The sequence below is a fragment of the Oreochromis aureus genome, linkage group 12 (genome assembly GCF_013358895.1).
Source record: "Oreochromis aureus strain Israel breed Guangdong linkage group 12, ZZ_aureus, whole genome shotgun sequence".
NCBI classification, from domain to species: Eukaryota; Metazoa; Chordata; class Actinopteri; order Cichliformes; family Cichlidae; genus Oreochromis; species Oreochromis aureus.
This window is the reverse complement of record NC_052953.1, coordinates 7,496,841-7,520,670: the sequence shown is the minus strand read 5'-3', so window position 1 is coordinate 7,520,670 and position 23,830 is coordinate 7,496,841. Positions and strand designations below refer to the sequence as shown.

The following is a 23,830-nucleotide window of genomic DNA, read 5'->3' as shown; positions in this document are numbered from 1 at the left end:
ACAGTTTCGTTATTGCTTGGTAATGATTTGCAATCTGTTGACCACGGCAACCTGCTGGCAACCAAAGAAATCCCATAGAGGTTTTCTCTTTGTGAGTAATTTCACACTAGCAATTGCTAGTAACCGCTTGCTTACTGGTCACAGAATATACACTTTTCCCTAGGGATTGGTGGTTACCAGGCGGTCATTAACTGGTCTCTAGGTCTGCAAGAATGGGGCTTTCGCATTCAATTTCACAGCAAATGCGAGCCACCACTCCCACATGTATGGTCACTGATGGCCTGTGAGGCTTTAATAGCATTTGTATTGATTTTTTATTTATTTCTCTAACGACATGCAAATAGAATCCCACAGAGAACTCCCCGCAAGAGTTTCCTCACGAATTGAGAAGAGAGCAAGACGTTCATTTGATCCTAAGACATTACACAATAGCAATTCCTGTCTATTTGTACAACAACACTGTCTTGCTTTGCGGATACACCAAAGTCTGACAACATGCTCAGACACTGTAAAGTCCCCTGATACTGTACACCAACACTGTCCTAGAAATAAGAATCTCTTGAGCTCTGCCTGTCATCAAACATGCAGGCACAGCTCGGCTGATGACAGTAAGTTCCACCAGTGCACAAGCAGTTCCCAGCAAGAAACAGAAAAACACTTCATCTATTTTTACAAGCCTGTCATGAAATGTGGAATATATTGGTATTGTGCAAACAAAAAAAGGGGGTATGGATTTGCATACAACTCTGTTTGAATGTTTATAACATTACTACAGAAGAGCATCAATCAAAACTGCCTCCATGAACTGAAGTGACCCTAATAAAGACCACACATGTGCATTGTCACTGGCGTGCCAGCTGCTGCCAAAGTTAACTTATTGGCTTGCACAAAGCACCAACAGAATCTGTAGATTCTCTCTGTTTGAGGCACAAAGACTCTTTGGGGGAAAAGTGTGACATGTTTTAGATTCTTCACAAATTGTTGTCCACAAGAATGTCCCCCACAGACTGGAAAATGAAGGCGAATAGAAAGAAAAATGGTGCTGAAACAGACTGGCAGAGAGACAGCCACTCCCTGCATTTCGCTCACATTTGATGACCGTTAAGTGACCGGCGAAATTTTGGCTGCAGCCAAGAACTGTGTTTGACAAATGACTCAACACTTGAAGGCAAAGTCCTCAGACACACTCAGACCAGCAATAAATCATGTGCAATATTCCTTTTTCAGCAACAAACATGCCAGAGCTTTAGAAAAGATTAATGTGGTCGGGGGGGGGGATCATTTACTAAGACTCCACGGTGCACACTTGCAAAAGTAAGCACCAGATTATTTGACAGGTTAAAGGCAAACATGACAGTTAGAATGTTTGAGGTCCCTCGTATTTTCCACGGTGCTATAGAAGCAGTTTCGTTTTTATCAGTTGCTTAAGTACACACTAGCGGTGAGGTGTGCAACAGGGAAGCAGAGAAGAAAAGAGAGATAAACACCTGGTAGGGAACCAGCAACCTCCCTCCGAGCAAGGCAGGCAGGTACCACTTCAATGGAGTTTTTGAAAAGCAGAGGAAGAAATGCTACTGCTGTGCTCAGGAGCTAGATTAAAGGCACAAATGCTCTTTTTCAACGTGGCTTTGACAAGAAGATTGCAGACTACAGTTGATTTATCATTCTTTGTCCTCTTCTCCTTTTAGCTGAGAAGTACTGGCTGAGGAGCGTTAGGTGTTCAGATCGTACACCGGAGCACTGGAGGTTTGTGCAGAACTGAAGACAGCGATGGTTGCTTTGCTGTGCACCGTCCTGTAGTGTGCATCCACAAAAAGCACAGAATTGTTCTTATATGAAAACTCCTGAGCGCAGCAGCGTCGCGCTTAAAAACATCTGCTTTGCAGGCGCAACAAGTGCAAATATCTTCACGTACAGTAAAAGAAAAAACACACACAAACACACTCAACACACTTCAAAGCCGTTGCTGGAATTTAGACTTTAACGAGCCAGAGGGGAGAAATGGAGGAAACACAAGGTGTATAAATGCTCCAGTTAGCCCACACCAGACCTCTGAAAACCCTGGGAGATCACAGTGGGGAAAGGGGGGGACTCCTACAATGTTTAAAAAACCCAGTCACACTCATCCCAACCTGGCAGCCTCAGCTCACTAAAGAGCAGTCAGCCAGCCTTCCCACAATGCACTGCAGACAGGAGGCACTGGGCAAAGCTAGAAAGTTCATGGGTGTCTGTCTAACAGGAGGTCTTGCCAGGCAGCAGACGCAACAGCACCACTGACCTAAAACACATGAGAGAGAAAGAGAAAAGCTCCAACACAGAATGATGACAAACAACATCAAACGTGCAGCAGGCTTTGGCAAATGCGCTTGGCAAGCACTACATGCAAGCAGGTTGATGAGCTGGAGGGACAAGCATGACATTAAGCAAACATAATTATAGTTGTACATTTCTATGACATGTGGAGGGTGAAGAACTGAAGATATGTATAAGAATAAGCTACAGAGGGTGAGAGAGAGTTAAAGAAATGTTTTCTTTTAATGGGACTCTGGGTAGGACTTTTTATTTCAAACTGGATTTACACTCGACCCCGTTCGCTTGCACTACCCAGCAGAATGCTCCACATGAGGCAAGACATTGAAGTTAAATATGATAACATGATTTTTCTGTATTATAATCACTGAAAAACTGGAGAATTTGGTAGAAAAGTTATTCTTGCAGTCTGACCTAATCCTATAATCTAGAAGAGAAGAAAATAATTTGAGACATCTAAGTCTTTTCTTTCTATGAAAGCAGGGTAACAAAAAGAATCCTTACAGCACACATAGCTCTATACCTAACTTAGCTATTTTGAATGGACTCTGACATATAAAAGTATCTCTATTCATGTTTTGAACTGGCAAAAACAAATCCCGTCATTTGTTTTATTTAGTTTCTTTTTCTGTCAGAAAACACTGAATGGTTTGTGAGTTACCGTCTCAAGAATTCAGGACGTGGGAACATAAAATGTCAAGTTTAATGTCAAAAGGAGATGGCTGACGATGCCCACTCAGGTGGTGAATGATGTCGCTCTGTGGTTTCACTCTGTGGGTGACGGCACGAGGTCTCTAAATAACTGTGTTGAAATTTTTGTTCACTTTCTCCAAAAACTCATGCGCCAGACTAATCAAGTACAAACAAAATTGATGCACAAACACACTGAACAACTGATTAACTTTCACATTTGGCTCAGAAGAAAATATCACCTTGAACTACAGTAAATACATATATATCATAATGTCCAATAGTTTTCTAAAATATTACAAAAAAGAACCAATTTCCTGAGAATACAAGCACCAGATTTCAGGAAACACAGCCTTCAACACCAGGAAAATGCGCAACGTGTAAGAAGTTCAAAGGTGTGAGGAATGAGGAAGCATCACTGTAGGAAACAAATTCTCTTTTCCACATCCTCATGCAGACTAGAGCCCAGAACAAAGCCCAGCTGGGCTCAGCCAATGCTGATATCAATTTTTGAGAGAATAAAAAATCCATTATTATAACATCTGGCTCTGACTACCAATGCTTCAAAAGCCATCCTTAGAAAATAAGTGACAGACATACAAAGCTATACAGCTATACAAGCTCACTCAACTTAATCAGGGCCGTGTCTGATGTATGGGGATAAAGACGTCGTGATGACAAGTGGGGAACCAGACATACACACACATGTAGAAAAAATGAAAAACACATTCATACTTTTAGATCAAAATGCCAAATTTCAGTTATTTTATTTGTGTGCCGGCTCAAGCTGCTGCCGTCTGGCAGGAGGTTCAGGCTGCTGAGGTCCCGAACAAACAGACTCAAGGACAGCTTTTACAACAGGGCAATAGCCCTAATCAATGCAAATAGCTGACCTGATTGGCTACCTGCCTGGACTTTTTTTAGGGGGAGGTAACAATGTTTAAAACAATAACAATAATAATATTTATATTTATAACAAGGTGCAATAATAATTAATGTGTAATAATAACAGTGTGCAATACACATAACACTTATTCTTCTTTTTTATTTCTAAGTTAATATACTGTGTTGTGTTGTTTGTGTTGCGTTGTGATGTGTCATATCGTGTCGTGTTGTGTTATATGTAGTACCGACGTAGGACAGTTTTTCCAATTTCATTGTACTACTGTACTATGTATGACTGTGCAATGACAATAAAGAATTATCTTATCTTATCTTATCTTATCTTAACTTGGGATATAAAAACAATAAATAACAATATAATTTTTTTTGTTTTCATTCAAGCTCCCACTTTAGAGCTTTTGCAGACATGTGACCCCTCACCACATGACATTAATTTGTCAGCCATTTTGGACGTGTAACAATCCTGAAACGCCAAGTGAGTAAAAAACCTTCTAAACATTATGTAGATGATATAGACTAAAAGTATTAGTGTATATACTCTCTCAGAGGAAGTCAAACACTTTCATGGCAAGCATCTTGCTCATTATGTGGCGAAATTGAGCAAAGGGGGGGCTAAAGATGGATGTTTACTTACTCCCTCTGAGTGAGTTTACTGATGCTCTGAAGTGCAACCCTGGCACTCTCCCTGACTTCACAGCAAACGATTTATATCATTATGTTATCAACAGCCCATCAAATTACACTGGACAAGATATGAAGGCCTACAAAAGTTTGGATCTTTATTATTATTTTGTGTGAAGATGGGTAACAAACCTCAGTTGCTGGACTCTTCCTGGAACTGAGTGACTGGATCAAGGGGGCCACGGCCACTAGTCACTGCTCAGGTATTTACCTGATTTTTATTGTATTTTGATATTGATGTGTCTCTGTGCATTATCCCTTACACCGTCGACAAATCAATGCAGCTCATTTGTGATTGAGAGTTTTGGGATCCTAGAGTCTAATCTTAGCTCGCTTAATGTTAGCATGTAACATTTTGTTGTTTAGCTGTCCAGAAACATGAAACATGAGGGTCACATGTCTGATCTGCTGACAACTTTTTCTAAGATTCGATCGTGGCTCAAGAGTTGGGAGTTCGCCTTGTAATCGGAAGGTTGCCGGTTCGAGCCCCAGCTCGGACAGTCTCGGTCGTTGTGTCCTTGGGCAAGACACTTCACCCGTTGCCTACTGGTGGTGGTCAGAGGGCCCGGTGGCGCCAGTGTCCGGCAGCCTCGCCTCTGTCAGTGCGCCCCAGGGTGGCTGTGGCTACAATGTAGCTTGCCATCGCCAGTGTGTGAATGTGTGTGTGAATGGGTGAATGACTGGATATGTAAAGCGCTTTGGGGTCCTTAGGGACTAGAAAGCGCTATATAAATACAGGCCATTTACCATTTACCATTTAACATAAGGATTTCTTATGTTAGAACCCCAACTTCAGTTCAGGAGTGAGGCTTCAGGTGAGGAGAAAGAGGATGAGATGGAGACGAGGAGGAGCGTAGTGGTGAAGGAGACAGATGAAGAAGATGAGAAAGAAAAAAACTATAAAGACAAATGAATATATAAAAGTAAGAGTGTTAAATCGTCAAATATTTTTTGAAACAGATACTGGTAAACTTTAAAATTCAACTAACTTATAACTGACCCTACTATTTATCAAAGAAACTGTCTTTTTCACCTTCTAACCTTCCAAATCAGCAATAAAAAAAATCTTTTGTGTCCTTGATGATTGCGACACTCAACAGCCAGTGATAATTTCTATGTAAACAATGCATGACTTATTGGACGTGATCACTACCGGATGTCACGTCCAATATGGCGGACAGCTCTTGAGCAATGTGCGCATGATGTCAATTGCAAAACCTATAGGATTTCCTCCTCTTCTGAATGTTTTGTGAACACAGAAAGAGTCATCAGGTTTTCCTTTTATGAATCATTGCCCTCAAACATTTTTATAGACACCTGTTTCCTTGACAGCTTAATTTATTATATTCACATCAAATCTGACATCTCGAGAGATTTAGTTTCGATAACACTCTAGATAAGAGAAAATCGCTGGTAAGTATCACCGCTTACAGCATGTAAAAGACATTTACTCAAGAAACATAAACCTTGAAATGATTCTTTAAGCAGCACCAATGCTTCATTATCATCCAATCACACCATAACAAAAAGCGAATTAGTGCATTCAGATTAACGGGACGTTATAGATGTGTGGTCACAAAGCAGAAGCAGGATTTTAAAGGCACATTCCTCAAGTGCTAATAGGCTCAATTGAAGTAATTTAAAACACAGGTATGTCGACGCCTTGGAAACTCTCCCGGCAGCCCATTAATCCACCACCAGCAGGTTAACCATTCAAATCGGAGGCGCACACACACAACGCTTGAAACATGCACTGCCTTCTGAGGAATGCTAACTGCAACAAAGCAAGAAAACAACACTTATCACAGTTGGTGTTTATGTGCTGTTTTTTTCTCCTTTCCATCCCGTTCTGTCTCTCTGCCTTCATTCCTCGCTCTGTCTCCCTTTCATTGTGTCTCGGCCCCATTTATTACCCCTTTTGTAGTACAGTATGCTCAATACATAAACAAATACAGCTGCTGCATTTCATCAAGCCTTTGATTAGTCTTGTCGACTGCACCACAGCCCACGAGAACACAAGAGAAATCGAGAAATATGCCACAAACTCCCCCAGGAGAATCATTTCTGGAAACTCAGTATTGTTTGTAAGGAGGTGGGTGTTGCCATTATGTGTTTCTGCTGCGTTTATGCTTTGTTTTTCTATGGAGATCATAAATTCTCCAGCCTGTAAATGGGAACAGTTTACAGTTATACAATAAAGGACTTATTATTGGACAGAATGAGAGAAGCATTTGTATCCAGCAGAGTGACTTTGCAAGTTGGACATTCAAAGCACGTTACTTTGCGTGTGTGTGTGTGTGTGTGTGTGTGTGTGTGTGTGTGTGTGTGTGTGTGTGTGTGTGTGTGTGTGTGTGTGTGTGTGTGTGTGTGTGAAAGAGCGACAGAGAGAGAGACAAATGCACTGCATATTGCGCATGTTTACTGTATATGATGTCTGTTTCTTATCCCATTTAAACATTTCTGTAGTGTAGTGGCGACTGTGTCACAATGTGATCGTGATGGAGGAGATCAATGTCTCATCCCAGGGGCCTGGGATACTGACTAACCATCTAATTAGAGGGAACAAGCAGGAGCCAAAGCTTTAAGTGAATAATTAGTGCTCTCAGAGTCCGAGAAGAACAATGCAGGGAAGAGATGAAAAATGACCACCATACCACATCACTGCCTCCCCTCACAAAACCAAACAGCCTGTGTCCTGAGGAGTTTTATGAGACTTGATATCAGAGCAGCTGGGAGATGAAGAGAGAAGCAGACGCTCTGTGACCACCTCAGATGTTAAATAGGCTCCTTTATTTATCAATTTCAATAAAAACGACACACGAGCAGAACTTCAAACTTGTGACACTTTCACTCATTGGCAGTATTTCTATCAGCATCAGGCAAAAACAGTAAGTGCATCATTCTTGCATCACTTATTTGGTCCAATTGGCATCAGCAACAGTTTTGCTGAAGCTGTGTAACCACAGAGGACACTAAAACACAACAATGGAAAGATAGATGGAAAAAGCATTTTTCCAGACATCCTTTGAAACCTTATGAGAGTAGGTAATAAAAGACTAGCAGCTACAAGCACCAGTAATGGTCCCTTTAAACACACAACTTTTTTTTTTCTGAGGATGAAGCAAGAGAAAAAAACATGCAGTCATTAATCAAAGAGCCTTATTAAAGAGGGAGTTTAAATGTGATCCATAAAATTCATGGGATATTTGTCCATTAGATAATTAAATACTGCATTTTGACCACGCAGCTGATATTTTAGTTTAAGGGTAACACAGAACAATGATGAAAGAAAAACTGAAAGAAAAACTGAAATGAATCCTCTGGGAGGCATAAATGTGCCGCAGGAGAATGTGGTCTGCATGCCTGCACTCATCAGGTGGTTACCAAAAACACATATTATCATGGACCATAAATACATTTAATTCATTGTGCTTCATGGAATTTAGCCAAAAATGTTTGCATTTTTCGTTGATCGTTTGAGAAGGCCCGAACTACAATTAGAGAAAAGTTGATCACGAATAGACAAAAACAGCCAAATATATCGTGCCCCAGAAGAAACTCTACTAATTAGGTTATTATTTGTAATTTCAAGTGCAATATCTCAGCAACTAATGGATGTACTGCCATGAAATCCCCCCCAGCCACCCCCACTCCGCTTGGGATGAATTACAATAACTTTATCCCCACTTCATTTAGATCAGGCCCATTGGCTTCAGAGAGAATTGGCAAATATTTGCATTTGCCAAACGAAATATTGCACAACCCAAATATTAGAGCAGTTTAACATCAGAATATTAGTAGAGATTACTTTTACTTGGCTTACAGGGCGTCTTTATACGGACTCACAGAACCGCTGTAATGTGAGTTCTAGGCAGTTAACCCTACATTTAAAAAAAGCATAAAAAGCAATTGCCTTGAAAATGAAATATGGGATGGGTGTGTCGTACTACCAAAGGGTGCAGGACACTTACATATCCTATAGTTTGAGTAATAAAGTAAAAACTGTACAGAGTACTTGATAAATTAGGTTTAAATATACTCTTTTAGTATATTCCCAGAATGACTCTTTTAAAAACACCAAATTAAGTGAGACACTCTGTCTGCACACACTGCAGACTCATTTTGTCACTGTCACTACTTTCCAATATTAAAACTTAGACTGACTATGATAAAGCATTTTGATCAAATTTAGCACAAAATGGGCAAACCTGCAAAACACACACACTTACACACACAAAACAGGTAAATACATTAGGCGATCGAATGCCATTTGCCATACAACAGACACTAAATAAAATTAAATATATTATACCTGTGCAGAGCTGATCTACATTTGGCAGAGAGCCCTCATTCGTGAGCCCTAAAGTAGCTGACCTGCTATTCATCTCCTCCTCGTTCCCAGGAGAAACACTAAACAATGGCCGTCTACTCATTAGCAAACATTCTACACAGCCAACTCACCTCGTGATCAATACATCTAATTCCCTAATGGTCCTGACTGATTTAACCCCAGACATGTTGAGAAAGGGAAGGAGCCAGAGACGGGGGCTGAGAGACCATATTTACCAGATTTTCCTCTGGTTTGTTTTTGTGTCTCTACTTTCTAGATTCCATTTAAAAGTTTCCTCGTAACACTGCATACAGGCATTCTCCCTGAGGGCAGGTGTGGGTGGAGGTGAGCTTTAAGGAGGTCAGAGGTCACAATAAGCTAATAGTAGTGAGTTCAAAACTCCTCCGCCCACTTCTTCAGGTAAGGACAGGCCTAATGAAAGTGAAAGGGGCATGTCAACACCATAAAGAAGTGAAGCTTAGTGCTAAAAACATTTAAAAAGTCACTTCACTTCTTGCAGTTTGTGAATAGTTAACCAAATATATGGCACAAAGTTTTATTCCCGAGGCATTATTGCAAAGCAGTAAACATCTAATTCTAGTCACGGAGCACCTGCGAGAACACTATACATAAAACTGCCTTAAAAAGAAGGAGTTTGGCATGTTTCTGTGAAAAATGTGCAATTAATTTGGCTGGGAGACAATAATCTTGGCAGGTAACTTTTTTTTAATTTATACTCTCTGGGCACTTAAGTCAAAAATCTAAATTCAGGCATTAGTTGCATTTGGGTGCACGCACACACAAACACATGCACGCACTTACACTATTTCATCCTTAATAGAAGCCTCCATTTAACAAAATGAGTATCCTTTTGTGAATATAATGATTTTAAGGGAAACCACATTATAAGGCTCTCTCGGATCATCTGTTATGTTCTTTCTTTGTGTTTTAACAACACAGAATGACTCATATTTTCAGTTTTCCATTATAAAATGTGTTTGTGTGGGGGGAAGAATCTCCAGCTAAAACTCATAAGTACAGCATGACCGACCTTACCTCAACTTCAGTACTTATAATTTTTTACATACTGGAGCTTATTAAAGAAATAAGGAAAGGCCAAAATTAGCTCACTTCATTAAATGTTCTCTCTGAGACTCTAAATATCTCACTGGGTTTTGCACTGGTAACAGTGCAGGGACACGCACGTGCACACACACGTGCATACACACGTGCACACACACGCACACAATGTTGCCTGAACCTGTGTCAGTATTATGGCCGTAAAGCTGGCTGTGGTGAAAGCTGGTACAAGACCACCTAAGGGAAATATTCTGCCTCTAAAAACAATGACAGAGTGAGAAAAATACTGCAGTAGCAAAACCTGAAGGCATCCCTGGTTTAGGCAACCACAGCAGCCACGAGGCAGGGCTGTGGTGCTTCAGTCTGGGCTTCCAAACCACATGTCCAACTTGTCTTGACCTCTTGCTTATTTTGATTCGCACTTGTCCTCGTCTCAGACACTCATTCAGCCATTTACTTGAGTTTTCCTGTCAATCATAGCATACTAAATAAAAACTTTCTTCAACCCGTTCCCTTTTTCCCAGAGCTTAAACTTAAGGAACACCACCCATGTGTAATCACTCAGCGCTGGATGGTGTCACATTAGGAGTAACTCTGACATAAAAATGAAAACATAAAGACAAGCCTGCATTAGACACCTCTAGATGAGTCTCACCTACACCCCTACATGACCTGTTGTTAATTTGGAAAACATGAAGAAAACAGATGCAAGACATTTAAAGCAAAACACAGTTTAGGTCTTGGGCTTTTATGCAAATCAGTGCATATTTAATGAGCGAAATGAAAAATTCAAAAATGAATCCTTAATTTAAAACACATTTTTTACTGTATGGACGTTTTAATACAATATCTGCTACTTTGACTTTTTACCTATTCACTGTAGATTCCTATAAAACACACAGATTTACAATATAAAGGTTTAAAGTCAATTTTATATATAAATCTGAAGGTCTTTATAGAATTGTGTTCATAAACCAAGCAGAGCCTCATTTACAGAACATTTTATTCCTAAAAAGTGGACAGTAGTGGACATCAGGGAATGATGAAAAAGGATCCTCACTGTAAAACCTTTTTTAAAAACCATCAGAATCAGAATTGGAAAACTTTATTAATCCCTGAAATCCCTATGTGGTTTCAGTTGCTCCAGGGCAGTAAGAACAGTAACTGATAAACTGATTTAAATAATACAATACATTAAAAAGTTACAAAACATAAAAAATTGCTCTAATATATATATAAATATATTAGAGCTCCATATAAAAATAGTTTGATTATAAATATATAAAATCAAAAACACCTGTGAACCCTGAACTGTCCTGTATTTAGTAGATTTATATAAACTGTCAAAAAACCTGGTTGATGCCCTTTAGTTTTTTTTTTTTATTAATCACAGCCTTACAAACCCAGTGGTTCTACATTTTGTTATTAACTGAATCCAAATCATTAACTGGGTGGAAGGATGTGGTTTACTGCATCTTTCTATATAGTGGGGAAAAAAATAATCTACACTACAAGGAAAGGGTTTCATTAAAGTTTACAGCTTGTATTTAAGCAGTGACGATGGACATTTATGGCAACTTCAAAAGTAAGTTAAGTCCAAGAAACACTTGTGTCAGACATTATAAACCTCTGATATGCACAGTGTACAGTTTGCTCACAAAACACTGAACAAGAACAATGAGGACAAGCACACCTGATCGCATTCACTCAAGAGTACGTCAGGGTTTACTAAGGTGATCCGCAACTTCAAAGTGGCAGTTAGCGTCATCATAAATCACCGTAAATGAAGGTACTTATCTCAACACTTCATATTTACCTCAACGTTCAGCAATAAAAACTGAACCAAACACATTACTGCTTTGTTTTAATGCTTTTTAAGGTGTGACTGGTTAGCCTTGCCAGACGAGTGTTGTGCCGCTCATACTGAGACTATTGTTGCATGATGACCGGCAGCGTCAGTCAGACATTCACTCAATTGTTTAAACAGATAAAAGAATAACTTACTGTAAGTGAGGTGCAAACACATTGACAGCTCTGTAACAAAATGATATCTTAAAGTATCACAGAGCTTAAGGGAATATTGGCATAAAGATAATGTCTCTCATCCTAACACCACCCAGCAGGTATTGTCAGAGACTGTACACCACACTCACATAGTCTATATAACTTGAAATAAATCGGCAACATGGGCAAGCTTGGAGGGGGTTTATCAACTCTTATTATTCCTAGGATTGGTCATGGAAAAATGTATTTTCAAACTATTCTAGTGAAGTAAACCAAGGGGAAAACTCAAATGCTCCACATCTCCGTACTACAGGAACACAGTGGCGTAACAAGTTTTTCTTGGTTATATGCTGTTGAAAGATGAGCTTCCAATGTGCACATCAAAGCGACTTTATCTTGGCAAACGCTTGAGGACTTCACCCTGACAGTTTCACTCTGTCAGTCAAATCCAGTCAGCGCATAGCATCAAGCAAATGCGTGTCAGCTTCAAGGAGCCACACCAAAAGAAAATGTCTCTGCAGTATGGAATGCTTTAGGGAAGGAACCATCACACTGTCAGTGGTCATGTAAACAAGCATTTCAGAACATCACAACAGAGACGTACAGCAACAGAATCCTTTGTAAAAAGTTAGGTTTATAATTTTAACCAGATTTTTTTTGTGTGTTTTTTTGTCATCTTATCAATCACTAATATGATTGCATGTTTTAACAAGTGAGTAAAGCATATTTTCAAACTGAGCTAATGTTTGATGAATCTGCTGTCAATGCAAGTAACCGCAAACTCATTTTTCTTTTACCTCCCACTTACTGTCTCACTTTGAATTAATGGATTTAGCAGTTGGCTTTGTTTTAAATTTAATAAACCTGCTGGTTTGGTCGCAGGTTTTCCTTCCACCTCATTAGAAAATTCCATCCTCCCAACAGACTGTATATAAAGGATGGATGTAGCTTTTAAGTCTGAAATGTAAAACCAGTTCTGAAGTTCCTTAAAATGCATTCTTTCTAATACCCAGCAGTGACTCTTTTGGTTAAAAAAAGTCTCTTCAGCAAACACTTTCCTCATGAACTTCTGGTCTCTACTGATGTTATTATTTAGGGCAGACTCGTCTTGTCATTGTCGAGTCACTAGAACACGAGCAGGCAGGACGGTTGCTCTGACACATTCACCCCACGGTCAAGACAACAAGACAGCCATGATCAAAATGCTCAGCTTGAGGTGTCACAACAGGAATTTACAACTTTACTTGTGACATCAGTGTTGCCATGTCCATCCTTTATATATCCTTCCTCAGAAAATGACTTTACAAGCTGTTATTATGATCTACAGTATGGCCTCTGTGGAACGCGTGAAAAATTGCATGTAAAAAATGAGTGCCGTCACCTTTAACTTGGCACCCTGTAAAAGGGAGCTTTTCGCGTTGAGTTTAACATTATCAAAAATGTGCATATCAACCCAAACCCATCACAGACAAGCTTTAACCTCTAGTCTCTGGGTCAAAAAATGGGTGTGTTGAGGTCTTCTGACGTGCATGTTATCACGTTGTGTATGTTGTTTCAGGAATACTTGTATGGGTTTAGGAAGACACGACAGATATGATCACTTAGTCGGAGGACTTGAGTGGACTTGTTGCTTTATACAGCTCATTGCTAAAACATACAGTCCTCTCGGCACACTAAAAGCCTGGTTAAAATGCATCAGCATTCAACTCACCTACAACGCTGAGAAAATTATTTCACAATGAATGAAAGAGTCACATTACTCAAAAGAACTCTTAACATTCAGTGAAGTTTAATAATGAGATAATTTTAGGGGAATTGAGATTTTAGTTATGTGAAAGTGTTTAGAACTGCTGTCAGAAGAGCAAGGCTGATGTTGGAAGCAAGATCTGGACTTCAATATATAATGACAGCGAGCATTTACCGATCTGGCAACGAGAAGGGGCTCTACCTTTAAGACATAACTTGCTGCGCAGCTGTCATTGTGTACAGACGTGCACTGACAGCGTGCCTTTTTGAAATGTTTAGACAATTCCACCACATGACGCTGCCATGAGGGATTACTAAGATCAACAAATGTACTGACCTACGCTGTAATCCACACTGTCAGATGATGTGTTCCTGGCCTTGTGTGACCTGCCTGTCTGTGGATGCTCCATCAGGGTGTGTCACCCTCAACAGGGGTGGCATGACCCTAGATGACAGGAAACCCAGCTGGATCACAGACGAACCACTAGCAAGGCTGCGGCAGGTGGCTCAGCGAGTGGCGACCCACTACCAACCACACGACATCAAACGTAAGCAAAAAAGCAGACAAAACGAAAGCACAGACAAAACAAAAGTGAGACAAAATGAAAACACAGACCACTGTTGCCCTTCCTCTGGCACACCACAGTGTTTTTGAGGCTATTGTAGCCAGCCGCAGACTGAGAACACTGACACCGAAAGAACATCAGCATTCTCTCACTTGGCAGCCGAAGCTTTCAAATGCAGAAGATTGAGAACACGCAGCGCCAGAAGGTGAGGCACCACGTGGCGATTGTGGTTTTACAATAGATGAGACAGAGCATTCGTGTCTGAAAGCTGCCTCGTACCCCTGCAGGGAGAAACCGTCTCCACCAAACAAGCATGTTTTCATGACACTGAATGCCTGGCTCGCAGCACACCCCATCTCCTTTTCTTATGTTTCATTGCTCTATCTAACTTTCAACAGCCAAACAAAAAAGGGAACGATCATGTAAGGCAGCACTTGATATGGGCAAAGCTCTGGGCAGCTGAAAATTGGCCACATGTCACAAGGATGGGTTACATACGCAGTACTAGGATCCCAAACAAAAACAAGGCTCAACCAGCACATGGTATACCCATACGGAATAAAAGCTGGCCTAATTTTACCAAAGACAGTGACAAGCTCTCAATGTACACACTGCTCTCGCAAACCTTTGTGGTTTGGGAGGAAAAACACACTGTGCTAAATGGACAGTTGTCTGAAATAGGTCAGTCAAAACTCTAATGGGATACAGACAAGCTCCTATATGCATAATATACTGAGGATAACTATGGCTATACACACAGGCTGTGCAGCCAACAGGCATTATTAGACGGGTTAATGGGTTCCGGGCCATTCAAACAGCAGGCTTTAGTCAGGCATGCTACTCAGACAGGATAATGGTGGGATAGCTAGAGGGGCTGGGAGGTTCTTGAGGCCTAGTAGTGCCTAGTAGTACCTACTGCAAGCTTTGCAGCTTTGCACCTGCACTATTTCTACTGTTTTACCTCAAGTTCCAAGACAGGCTGCATTTTCTTCTTCTTTTTTACCTCTTTTTTGTTTAATTAGGATTTCCAGACTAGAGCATCAAAGCTAAAACCCACTAACCCATCCATCTATCAGCTATACCTGCTTATGTTTTTTAAAGACATGGAAAGACCAGAGGCTCAGTTGGTAGTAAGGAGACGGGGGCAAACATGGGGCTGACACTTTAAAAAAGACAAGTTTTCACACTATAGAGAACCACAGAGAAACCCTGTGGTGGGACAAAGAGATCGTGCAAACTCCACACAGAAAGATCCCAGCTGCACAACAGGTTAGACCCTTAATGCTATGGGGTGACAGTGGTAACCACTGCAGATATAACGAAACACTACACACATTAAATATTAAGGAATGAAAATCTCAGGCAGCCACAGGAGAAGTGCAATAGATAAGGATTTGGAAAAATAATAATAGAAAATACATAAAGATAGAGAAGGAATCTCAGGCACACAGTGATAAAGTAGGGTTTGATTAGATTAAATGGAATGTTATTCATGACTGAAGAGGAAAATGGAATATTTCTGTAAGTTAAACAAATCAGTCAAGCTCTGCTTGGTAAATTTTTTTTTTGCCTTTATCTCTCCTATTGTGTTCACTTATCAGATTCATTTAGTTATTAAAATAATATTTGTTTCCCAACTTTATTGGCACTTTTATAACAACACATTGTTTGCATTTAATAACGTCAGCATGTGCACCAGTTACTTGCCGTAAATCACTAGATCTGAATCTCCTCTGCGGGTATTCAGATATTTGGCATCAAAAACAGTGTTAGGTTGATCCATCAGAGTCTGTTTTCAACAGGAGCGATTAAAAAGGTGGAGGGAACAAAAGCACCGGGATTAAAGACAGGCAGCTCTTTCTAGATATGTGCCAAACTAGCAGAGAAGACACACAGAAGCACTAAATCTCCCTGTGTAAACAGTCCATCACACATATTAATCCCGGAATTACTGGACAGGGAAACTCTCACACCCACATGCGAACAAAACACACAAAAGCATCCACTAACTGGTAGATGCACATAGTTGCTCACATCATAAAAGCATGTCAAAACAAGCTGCAAAACCAAAGGGGGAAACTTATGAAGATAGATATATACAAAAATGCACACACACACATTCACACACACACAAGTAGGCAGTGACAGCTTGCATTAAAGTAAAGACAGGCCCAGGCATGGCAGGAGGAGGAGTGACGGAAGGCAATTAGAGACATTTTTTAGATGATAATAGCTGTGTACAAGCCACCGCAGTCTATAAAAGCTATTCATAGCAGGCGAGAAGATGAGCATAGCAATGAAAGTGGTTGGTCCGTATGCCCAAGATTTGCCCCTGAGGGCATGGAAGGGATGAAGACAGAGAGCGAGATAAAGGAGTGGCAGTCTCTTACTCTGGCATGTAGGGATGTCACAGTATCTCCAGTAGATCCCGTCCTCATGATCTGCAATGTAGCACCATGGCTGAACATCCCCATCAGGATTCCTGCAGAAAATTATAACAATCATTTGCCTGCATTGGATAATTTTAAACAAGAAACAAATACTGGGAAGAATAGTTGAAGCTCCTCTTGTGATTATAAAATTATAATCTGGCAGTACAGCAGCACATAATTTGCAATGTTTCCCTGTTTAACAACCAGCTTCATTTCAAAACTGGTTGGTGTTTGCCCTGCTCTTTGCCAGATGTTTGTTGTTGTGCACATTTTTTGTTTAAAGAAAAGTGGAAATGAGGAAATTTTGCACATACTGAGATATCTATTATTAAAAATTGATGGGTGAATGGATCAGATTGGTGTTTCTCGGAGTAAAGATTGAGGAGAGCTGAAAAGAAAAAGACGGAAAGTGAATGGGAAGAAGAGATGATAGTGGGACATCAGATCAAAAACATAACAACACAAAGACCGGCTATCGACTGAATACTCAACTATGTTTCAGAAGGAGATTATCTCAGCTGTGTCAGTCATCCTTAGTAGCACCCAGTGGTGCTTGCTGGTTTCACCCCTTCCTCTGTACTCTGGAGGCTCGGCCCTGCATGCCAGTCAAGAGCTAGTCCAATTGGTCTAGTTAGAGGTTGGGGGGAAAGCCTCTTTGTTCTGGGCCAGACACAGACCTAAAAAAAAAGGATGGCTGATGGGGCCAAGCTTTTGTCTGAGGCTATGGCCTCTTTTGATCCTCATCAAGGCCTTTTAAACCCATGAGAATAAGGCTGATGGGCCCCTCAGTGCCTTTCCTTTTCAGTTTCACTTACAAAAGCGATGAGATGTGGGATTGTAGATAGAAATACCTAAAAGCCTTGTGCAGGCTCCATATCTCCAGGGTAATCATCCAGCTTTGTAAATCATGACCTTTACAGTAACTTCTAATTTGTCAATAAATAAAGTCAAAGCAGCAAGTGTGCAGCGGAAGCGCAACTTGGTCTGCTTCATCTCTTTAAGCTCCATTTCAAGATTATTCCAAACTGGAAAAATACACTCTGTGCTGACTAAAGAAGCCTTCTAAGATAACATTGCTATTTTTTAGCGCTGACGGTAATTGCCAAAAACCTTTTCTTCATCTCTTTTGACACACCTCATTGTAGCATCTTGACAAAGCCCTGCAGCGCTGCACTATCCTGTTTCACCTTTTGTGCGCACAGTTGTGAAGGGCGTTTCCATGTCTTTTATTCTGCTATCTAACACACTATCCTGAGTTTCCTCCTCTCTTTTCACACTGAGAATGAGGTACTGACAAAGAAGACTTTTCAGAGTTGAACTGAAGTTTAAGCTCCTTAAAGCTTTTACTCTGAATTCCTAGCAAACATGGCTTTCTTTATTGCATCCTGTTGGCCATGGGAGTCTTAAAGAAAAGGCTCATCTAGTCACGATCATCTCTCTCAACCTCAACCTAAAATTTTCCCATGTTCACAGGAAACCAGCCTTAGTTGCCAGTAAATTTGGACTTGATATCATGAGTCTAGATCTGTCTGTCGCTCCACCCAAATTGGAGGCTGACACCTGTTTGTTTACCCCGGGGCTACTGTTAAAATGGCGGAAAAGAGCAAAAAAACTGGGTCCAAGCATAAAACCACTGATATATACACCCTTTCTCCATTTCTTCTTCCTCTTCTTTCCTTTCTGCGCCTGTCAAGACATAATAGTCCTATTTGAAATAAGACTCCAAGAACAAACCTAAGATAGTGCTGCCACTTATGTAATTTAGTGCACTTTCTTAATCATCCCTCCAAAAGTCAGGCATGAATTATAGCCATTAGCATTAAAAAAACATCCATCCAGCAGACCACCCAACCCAAATCTGACCTACTGACATCTTTGAACAGTACATGATGTAGTGTGCTCCCCCTCTCTGAGCTTTCACCAAAAGCCTGGAGCCCAGATAGCATTTTATCCTTTTTCTAACCCACACACACACCTGCACACACCCTTTCAGTAAAAGCATGAGAACATCATCCACGGGGCTAAATGAACAGGCAAGCCCAAATAACTGGGAAATATAATCAATCCTGCCTCGAGCTGCCAGCTTTCACACATACAGAGTGTGTGTGAGGGTCAAAATGGAAGGTGGAAAGCAGACAGCTGAGGTAGCATAGGGCAGATCGGCGGAAACCTTAATGCGGAAATCCATTTTATGTATATATACTGCATAAAGTGTGTATGTGTGTGTGTGTGTGTGTGTATGTGTGTGTGTCTGAGGTTGCATTCACCTCTGTGTGCGTCACAGATTGCCTGCTTGGCTCTGAGTAGATGAGCTTGTTGAAACACTCCCATACCCAGAGGTAGATCACAGAAGATGTTTGGACATTTAATTGGCACAATTACGCTGATTGACTCATTTTGCTCAGAGTGAGCCACACACTTTGGTACTGAGCCAATTATAGCCACATTGCATTTTGCCTCAAAGGCTCCGAAGCTCCGCATTTGAAGGAAAGAGGGGCTTACAGACGAAGACTGAGAAAAACAGCTGTTGTTAGCTGGCTGCTGTTCAAAAGGTTTCCTTTACGTTAAGCCCAAAATGTATGATGCCTGGCACGGAAACTGCACGTAACTACTGAAAAAAAATCCTTCACTTCAGACTATGTTGTGGAACGTCCTAACATTTTTTCATGAGATAAACTTAACTCGAGATTCTACACTGACTTTTGTTTAAACAATTGAAGATATGGAAAAAAAAAACTTGAAAGAGTCACATTCATCATTTTGCCGAATTGGAGAGTGGAGAAATGCTGATTGCAAAGTGGTGGCGAGAGGCTTGTCTGGATAGGGATTTGAGGTCAACAGCAGATCAGAGTCTGGCAATTTACTGCCTGAGAGAAGACTCTTTAATTGACTTGGATGATTTAGCATGCAAACTGCTGCCCACTGCTGTGCTCCATGAATGCATGCATTGAAGAAGAGGGCTTGTTAGTTGTAGGCTGATATGTATAGTCTACTGTCTATTGTTGCTCTCTCATGGTCTACTTGTGCTAAATGTGAAGTTGTGATCTTCCTGTGTCCTGCCTTGCTGGCAAACAAGCCTCATACTTTTTACCTTACTTTTATTGATATCTTATATGTCAATAATCTTGGTTTAAACGTGCCTGGAAAATATCAGTTTCTGAGATTTGAGCCTCCACCAGGATATGTTTAAGGGAAATAAAATGATTTCACAGCAGCAACAGAAACTATATACTGATCAGCCACAACATTGAAACCTCCTGCCTATAATGCGTAGGTGATGTGAGCCCACAAAAACAGCTCGGTCTGATTGGATCATGGACACAGGATCGCCTTTGGGTGTCTGGCAACAGGATGTTGGCACGCGATCCTTTGGGTGCTGTGGGTTGCAGGGTGGGGCCACTGTGGCTCTGGCCTGTTATGGCACATCCTGCGGATGCTCAATCGGAGTGTGATCCGGGGATTCTGGAGGCCGGGCCATGTTTCTCGAGCCATTCCGGAGCATTTTTCGCAGTGTGGCTGGGAGCATTGTCCCAGTGCGTGGCAGGAGGGGGTGGGGTACGTGTGAAAGTAGCATCCACATGACTGCCTGGACCTGAGGTTTCCCAGCAGATAATTTGCATTGCGACCACATGATCAGTGTTATTCACTTCATCTGTCATTGGTTTTAATGTTGTGGCTGACTGGTGTATGCTTTGAGATAAACAGTCCTCACTGCTTTGGGTAATCAGCAGATCAGTTTTTGTTTAAACAATTTCTTCAGCACAAAACATACCCGAATGAAAGCTGTTGACAGTGAGGCCTGAGGAAACAGGACACTGCTGCTGATCACACTGTTAACTTTTTTGTACACCACAAACCAAGTTGCAGGAAATACTTTAAAACCGCCTAGCTCCAAAAGTGATTTTTCAAAATAACTCAGATTGACCAATCTACTATTTGTACTCGCTCAAACTCCAAAAGCATTGCAAAAGATGAACACCGGCATCAGCAAAGATCAGTCAGTCAATATCAGTCTGTATAAGGCAGAAGTTAATTGCTTCAAGGACAACAACGTGCTGTGATCTGCAATGCAGCAAAACACTAGAGATTATGGTTTAAGAAAACAAAGTATCACAACATGATTAAATATCATTTAACCCGGACGTAGGACCACAAGCCAAAGTGGTCTGAACAGAACAAATTACGTCTTGGAGACACAGATAAAATGATAAAATGTGCATTATAATATAATACTATACAATCAGGAGATCATTATCGTTCCCCAAACATATCCAGCAGTGGTGTGCATCACTGAATGGAGACAGAAATCTCTTAACATCTCAAAACGAAGACGAAAGAAACCAAACCATCTGTAAACCAAACACAAAAACCTGCTTAAATAAGCCGTACGTTTTAGTACAGGAAGTTTGTTCCTTCTATACTTCTGATATTACTATAATGTTGATGGGAGATGCTTTACTGCAACACTGTACATCTTCTTGCAGGACACTTCTATTAACTTCCTCAATTTAACAAAGCAGCACCTTGGGATCATAATAAAGTAATACCACCAGTGGACAACTTGGCTGCAGTTTGTCTGACCTCAAATTTGCACCTGACATCGTGGAGATTCAATTACAATCAACTTGGGGAACACTTTTCACTCTGGCATTTCCATTATCTCATCTATGTAAGGGAAAAGCATTAGAAGCCATACCGAACACTCATAAATCCTACAGTACACACACACCTGCATATATATAGCCATCAAATGGATGGCAAAGCTATTCAACCACCCACTGAACCTTCAAGCAATTCACACCCTCATACTAATGCAGTCCAATAGCAGCCCTTTAGGAACAGTGGATTAGAAGGAACAAATGAAATATAAATCAGGATTTCCATTTGTGTGATGCTCTTCTTATGAATGTCACAAAGTATTACCAAAATGTCAAAGAAGTGCTTCAGGTCTGAAAAAACTGTCTTTTTTTTAAGCGTAAAACTGCATAATTATTAGGACGCAACATCCGAGCTCAACACCAACAGTTAGAATTAACATCTATTTCATAACAAGAAATCAGCTCAAAATCCAACCAGGCTGATAATTAGCGATGTGATATTCACTTCCAAAATGAGCCTTGCTAAGTCTCAGCGTAGAAATGAGAGCTCTTGTCCTTTTCCTGAGGCTTTGTGCTCCTTTCTTTGCAGGGGAATAATGTGACATTTCCCCTCTGCCCAGTTTCCCCCTGTTTTCGCTCGGATATTTTATAGCGGGCTATAAAAATGAAATGTGGGGGCTGTTAGGGTTCTTTCTTCAGCACCACTCTGGTGCCCTCTCCAATAAATCACTACCAGAAAAAACGCCAATGATGGGACTAAAAGTCAGTTTGTAATCCTCTACTTCTCTGCTTCACAACACTTGATATTCGCTTGGAGCTGTGTGTTAAAATTAAGATGTGTGATGATTCCTGGATTCACACTTTCCACCTGGGCCCTGGCTTCAATTCTCACCTCTTAACACTACAATTGGCCTAACAGTCAGACATGCCAACATTTCCCTGGCTCTCCTCATTTTACTCCATTTTCCTGCTGGTACTTCTCCTTTTGTCCAAGGATTACCACCTCTTTGTTTTCAAGCCAGAACCGTCGACAAAAATCTAAACCTTAGAGGAGAGACAAACATGGGTAGGGCAGGGAGATGAGAAAGCATCTGAAGGTTAAAGGGGGTTAAAGAAACACTGGAAACAATTTGAATTGCAAGATGCACCACATGCAAATAAGGAGATTTACAATTCAAATTGGGCAACAATGTCCAAGACACTTTCCCACATGGCTGGAAAAATCCATCTCATGAGCCAGCTTTCTGTGATCAAACAAATCAAGCATTACACATTTTTATGCAGTGGGATAACTCCCTCTTCTGCGGGTATGTTCATAACATTTGCAGTCAACAACATGCACAGACATTCACAAATGCTTGACCTTGTACAGACAAAAATGCCATCCCTCATCTTTCCACAATGAACAGGCCACTTTGCATCCCATAGCAATGCTGATGGGTGACTCCTTACAAGGAGGGTCTCTGAAAAAGTCTGGAAACGGTTGTTGCTACAGCCCTAAGTGACAGAAATCCCTCTGTCGTGAGTGAAGCAAAGCTACGTGCTATCAGTGAGTTAGAAAATCTGCTTACTGCGTCAGGGGCCAAGAAAACAGCCAAATCCAAAAAATGAAGATGTCCATTTTGAATGGTGTGTTGGACATAATGCGCTTCTAATACGGAGGAAAGCTTTTCTCCATCCTCTGCATGTATCCTGCTCATAAATCTTCCGAATTCCCATCCAGCTGAAGTAAAAACAAATCTGTCCAGTGCCACTTGAAAGCATTGTTCCGTTATGAGTTTACAACCATGACATAGAGAAATGTTTCAGAGGCTTTGGGCCCAGGAGGAGGAGGAGGAAGGGGTGTTCTGTTTCTTATGGCCGGGCGATCCGGGCCAAGCCACTGTTCTGGACGTCTCTGCGAATTCGAACTGACTCACGAATGAGTGTGGCTCCCTGAAAATACACAAGTTTGACAGTTGTGCATGCAATACTGACAGTTGTACTTGGAGTGTGACTGACGGAGAGAAAGGGCTTGCTAGACACCCAAAGCCACCGTGTCCCTTCACATTCCAGGGATGAGGAATAGAGATTTGCTTACACAAACTCTTCGGGCGTGTTTGCGTCCTTGCGATGACAGGGCTAAACGTTCTCCTCTGGTACTACATATAAAATATTCAGAGGCAAATGTCTTAGCTGGTCCCTGGTGTTTAAACCCTTTGCAAGACAACAACAACATGACTCTAAATTATTCACAAAGTCAAGTGCTTTGTCCACGAAGTTCAAAGCTCCCTCAAACAGCAGTATTGAAAAGAAACTTTCTAAGGCGCTACTAATCAATAACAAATGATCATCATCATCATAAACAAAAACAAGATAAGTGCTTATATAATTGGCAGGCTTAAACTGTGAGCCACAGCTTAGGACTTTGTGGTAAATCTGATGGATCTGCAACACAAAAGAAGATTGCTTTACAACAAACAGCATGAGGGAAAAATTTGTTATTCTTCC

The 23,830-nt window shown here is 40.9% G+C and overlaps 1 protein-coding gene across 3 annotated transcripts in view; it reads right to left on the bottom strand.

Moving 5' to 3' along the window:
- kremen1 (kringle containing transmembrane protein 1) overlaps positions 1-23,830 on the bottom strand; it is a 65,404-nt gene that overhangs the window by 14,380 nt on the left and 27,194 nt on the right. For all 3 annotated transcript variants that reach the window (XM_039621148.1, XM_039621149.1, XM_039621150.1), the window contains exon 3: positions 16,701-16,792. In XM_039621148.1, coding sequence (XP_039477082.1) covers positions 16,701-16,792 — 92 coding nt within the window. The remainder of the gene's footprint in view (positions 1-16,700; positions 16,793-23,830) is intronic.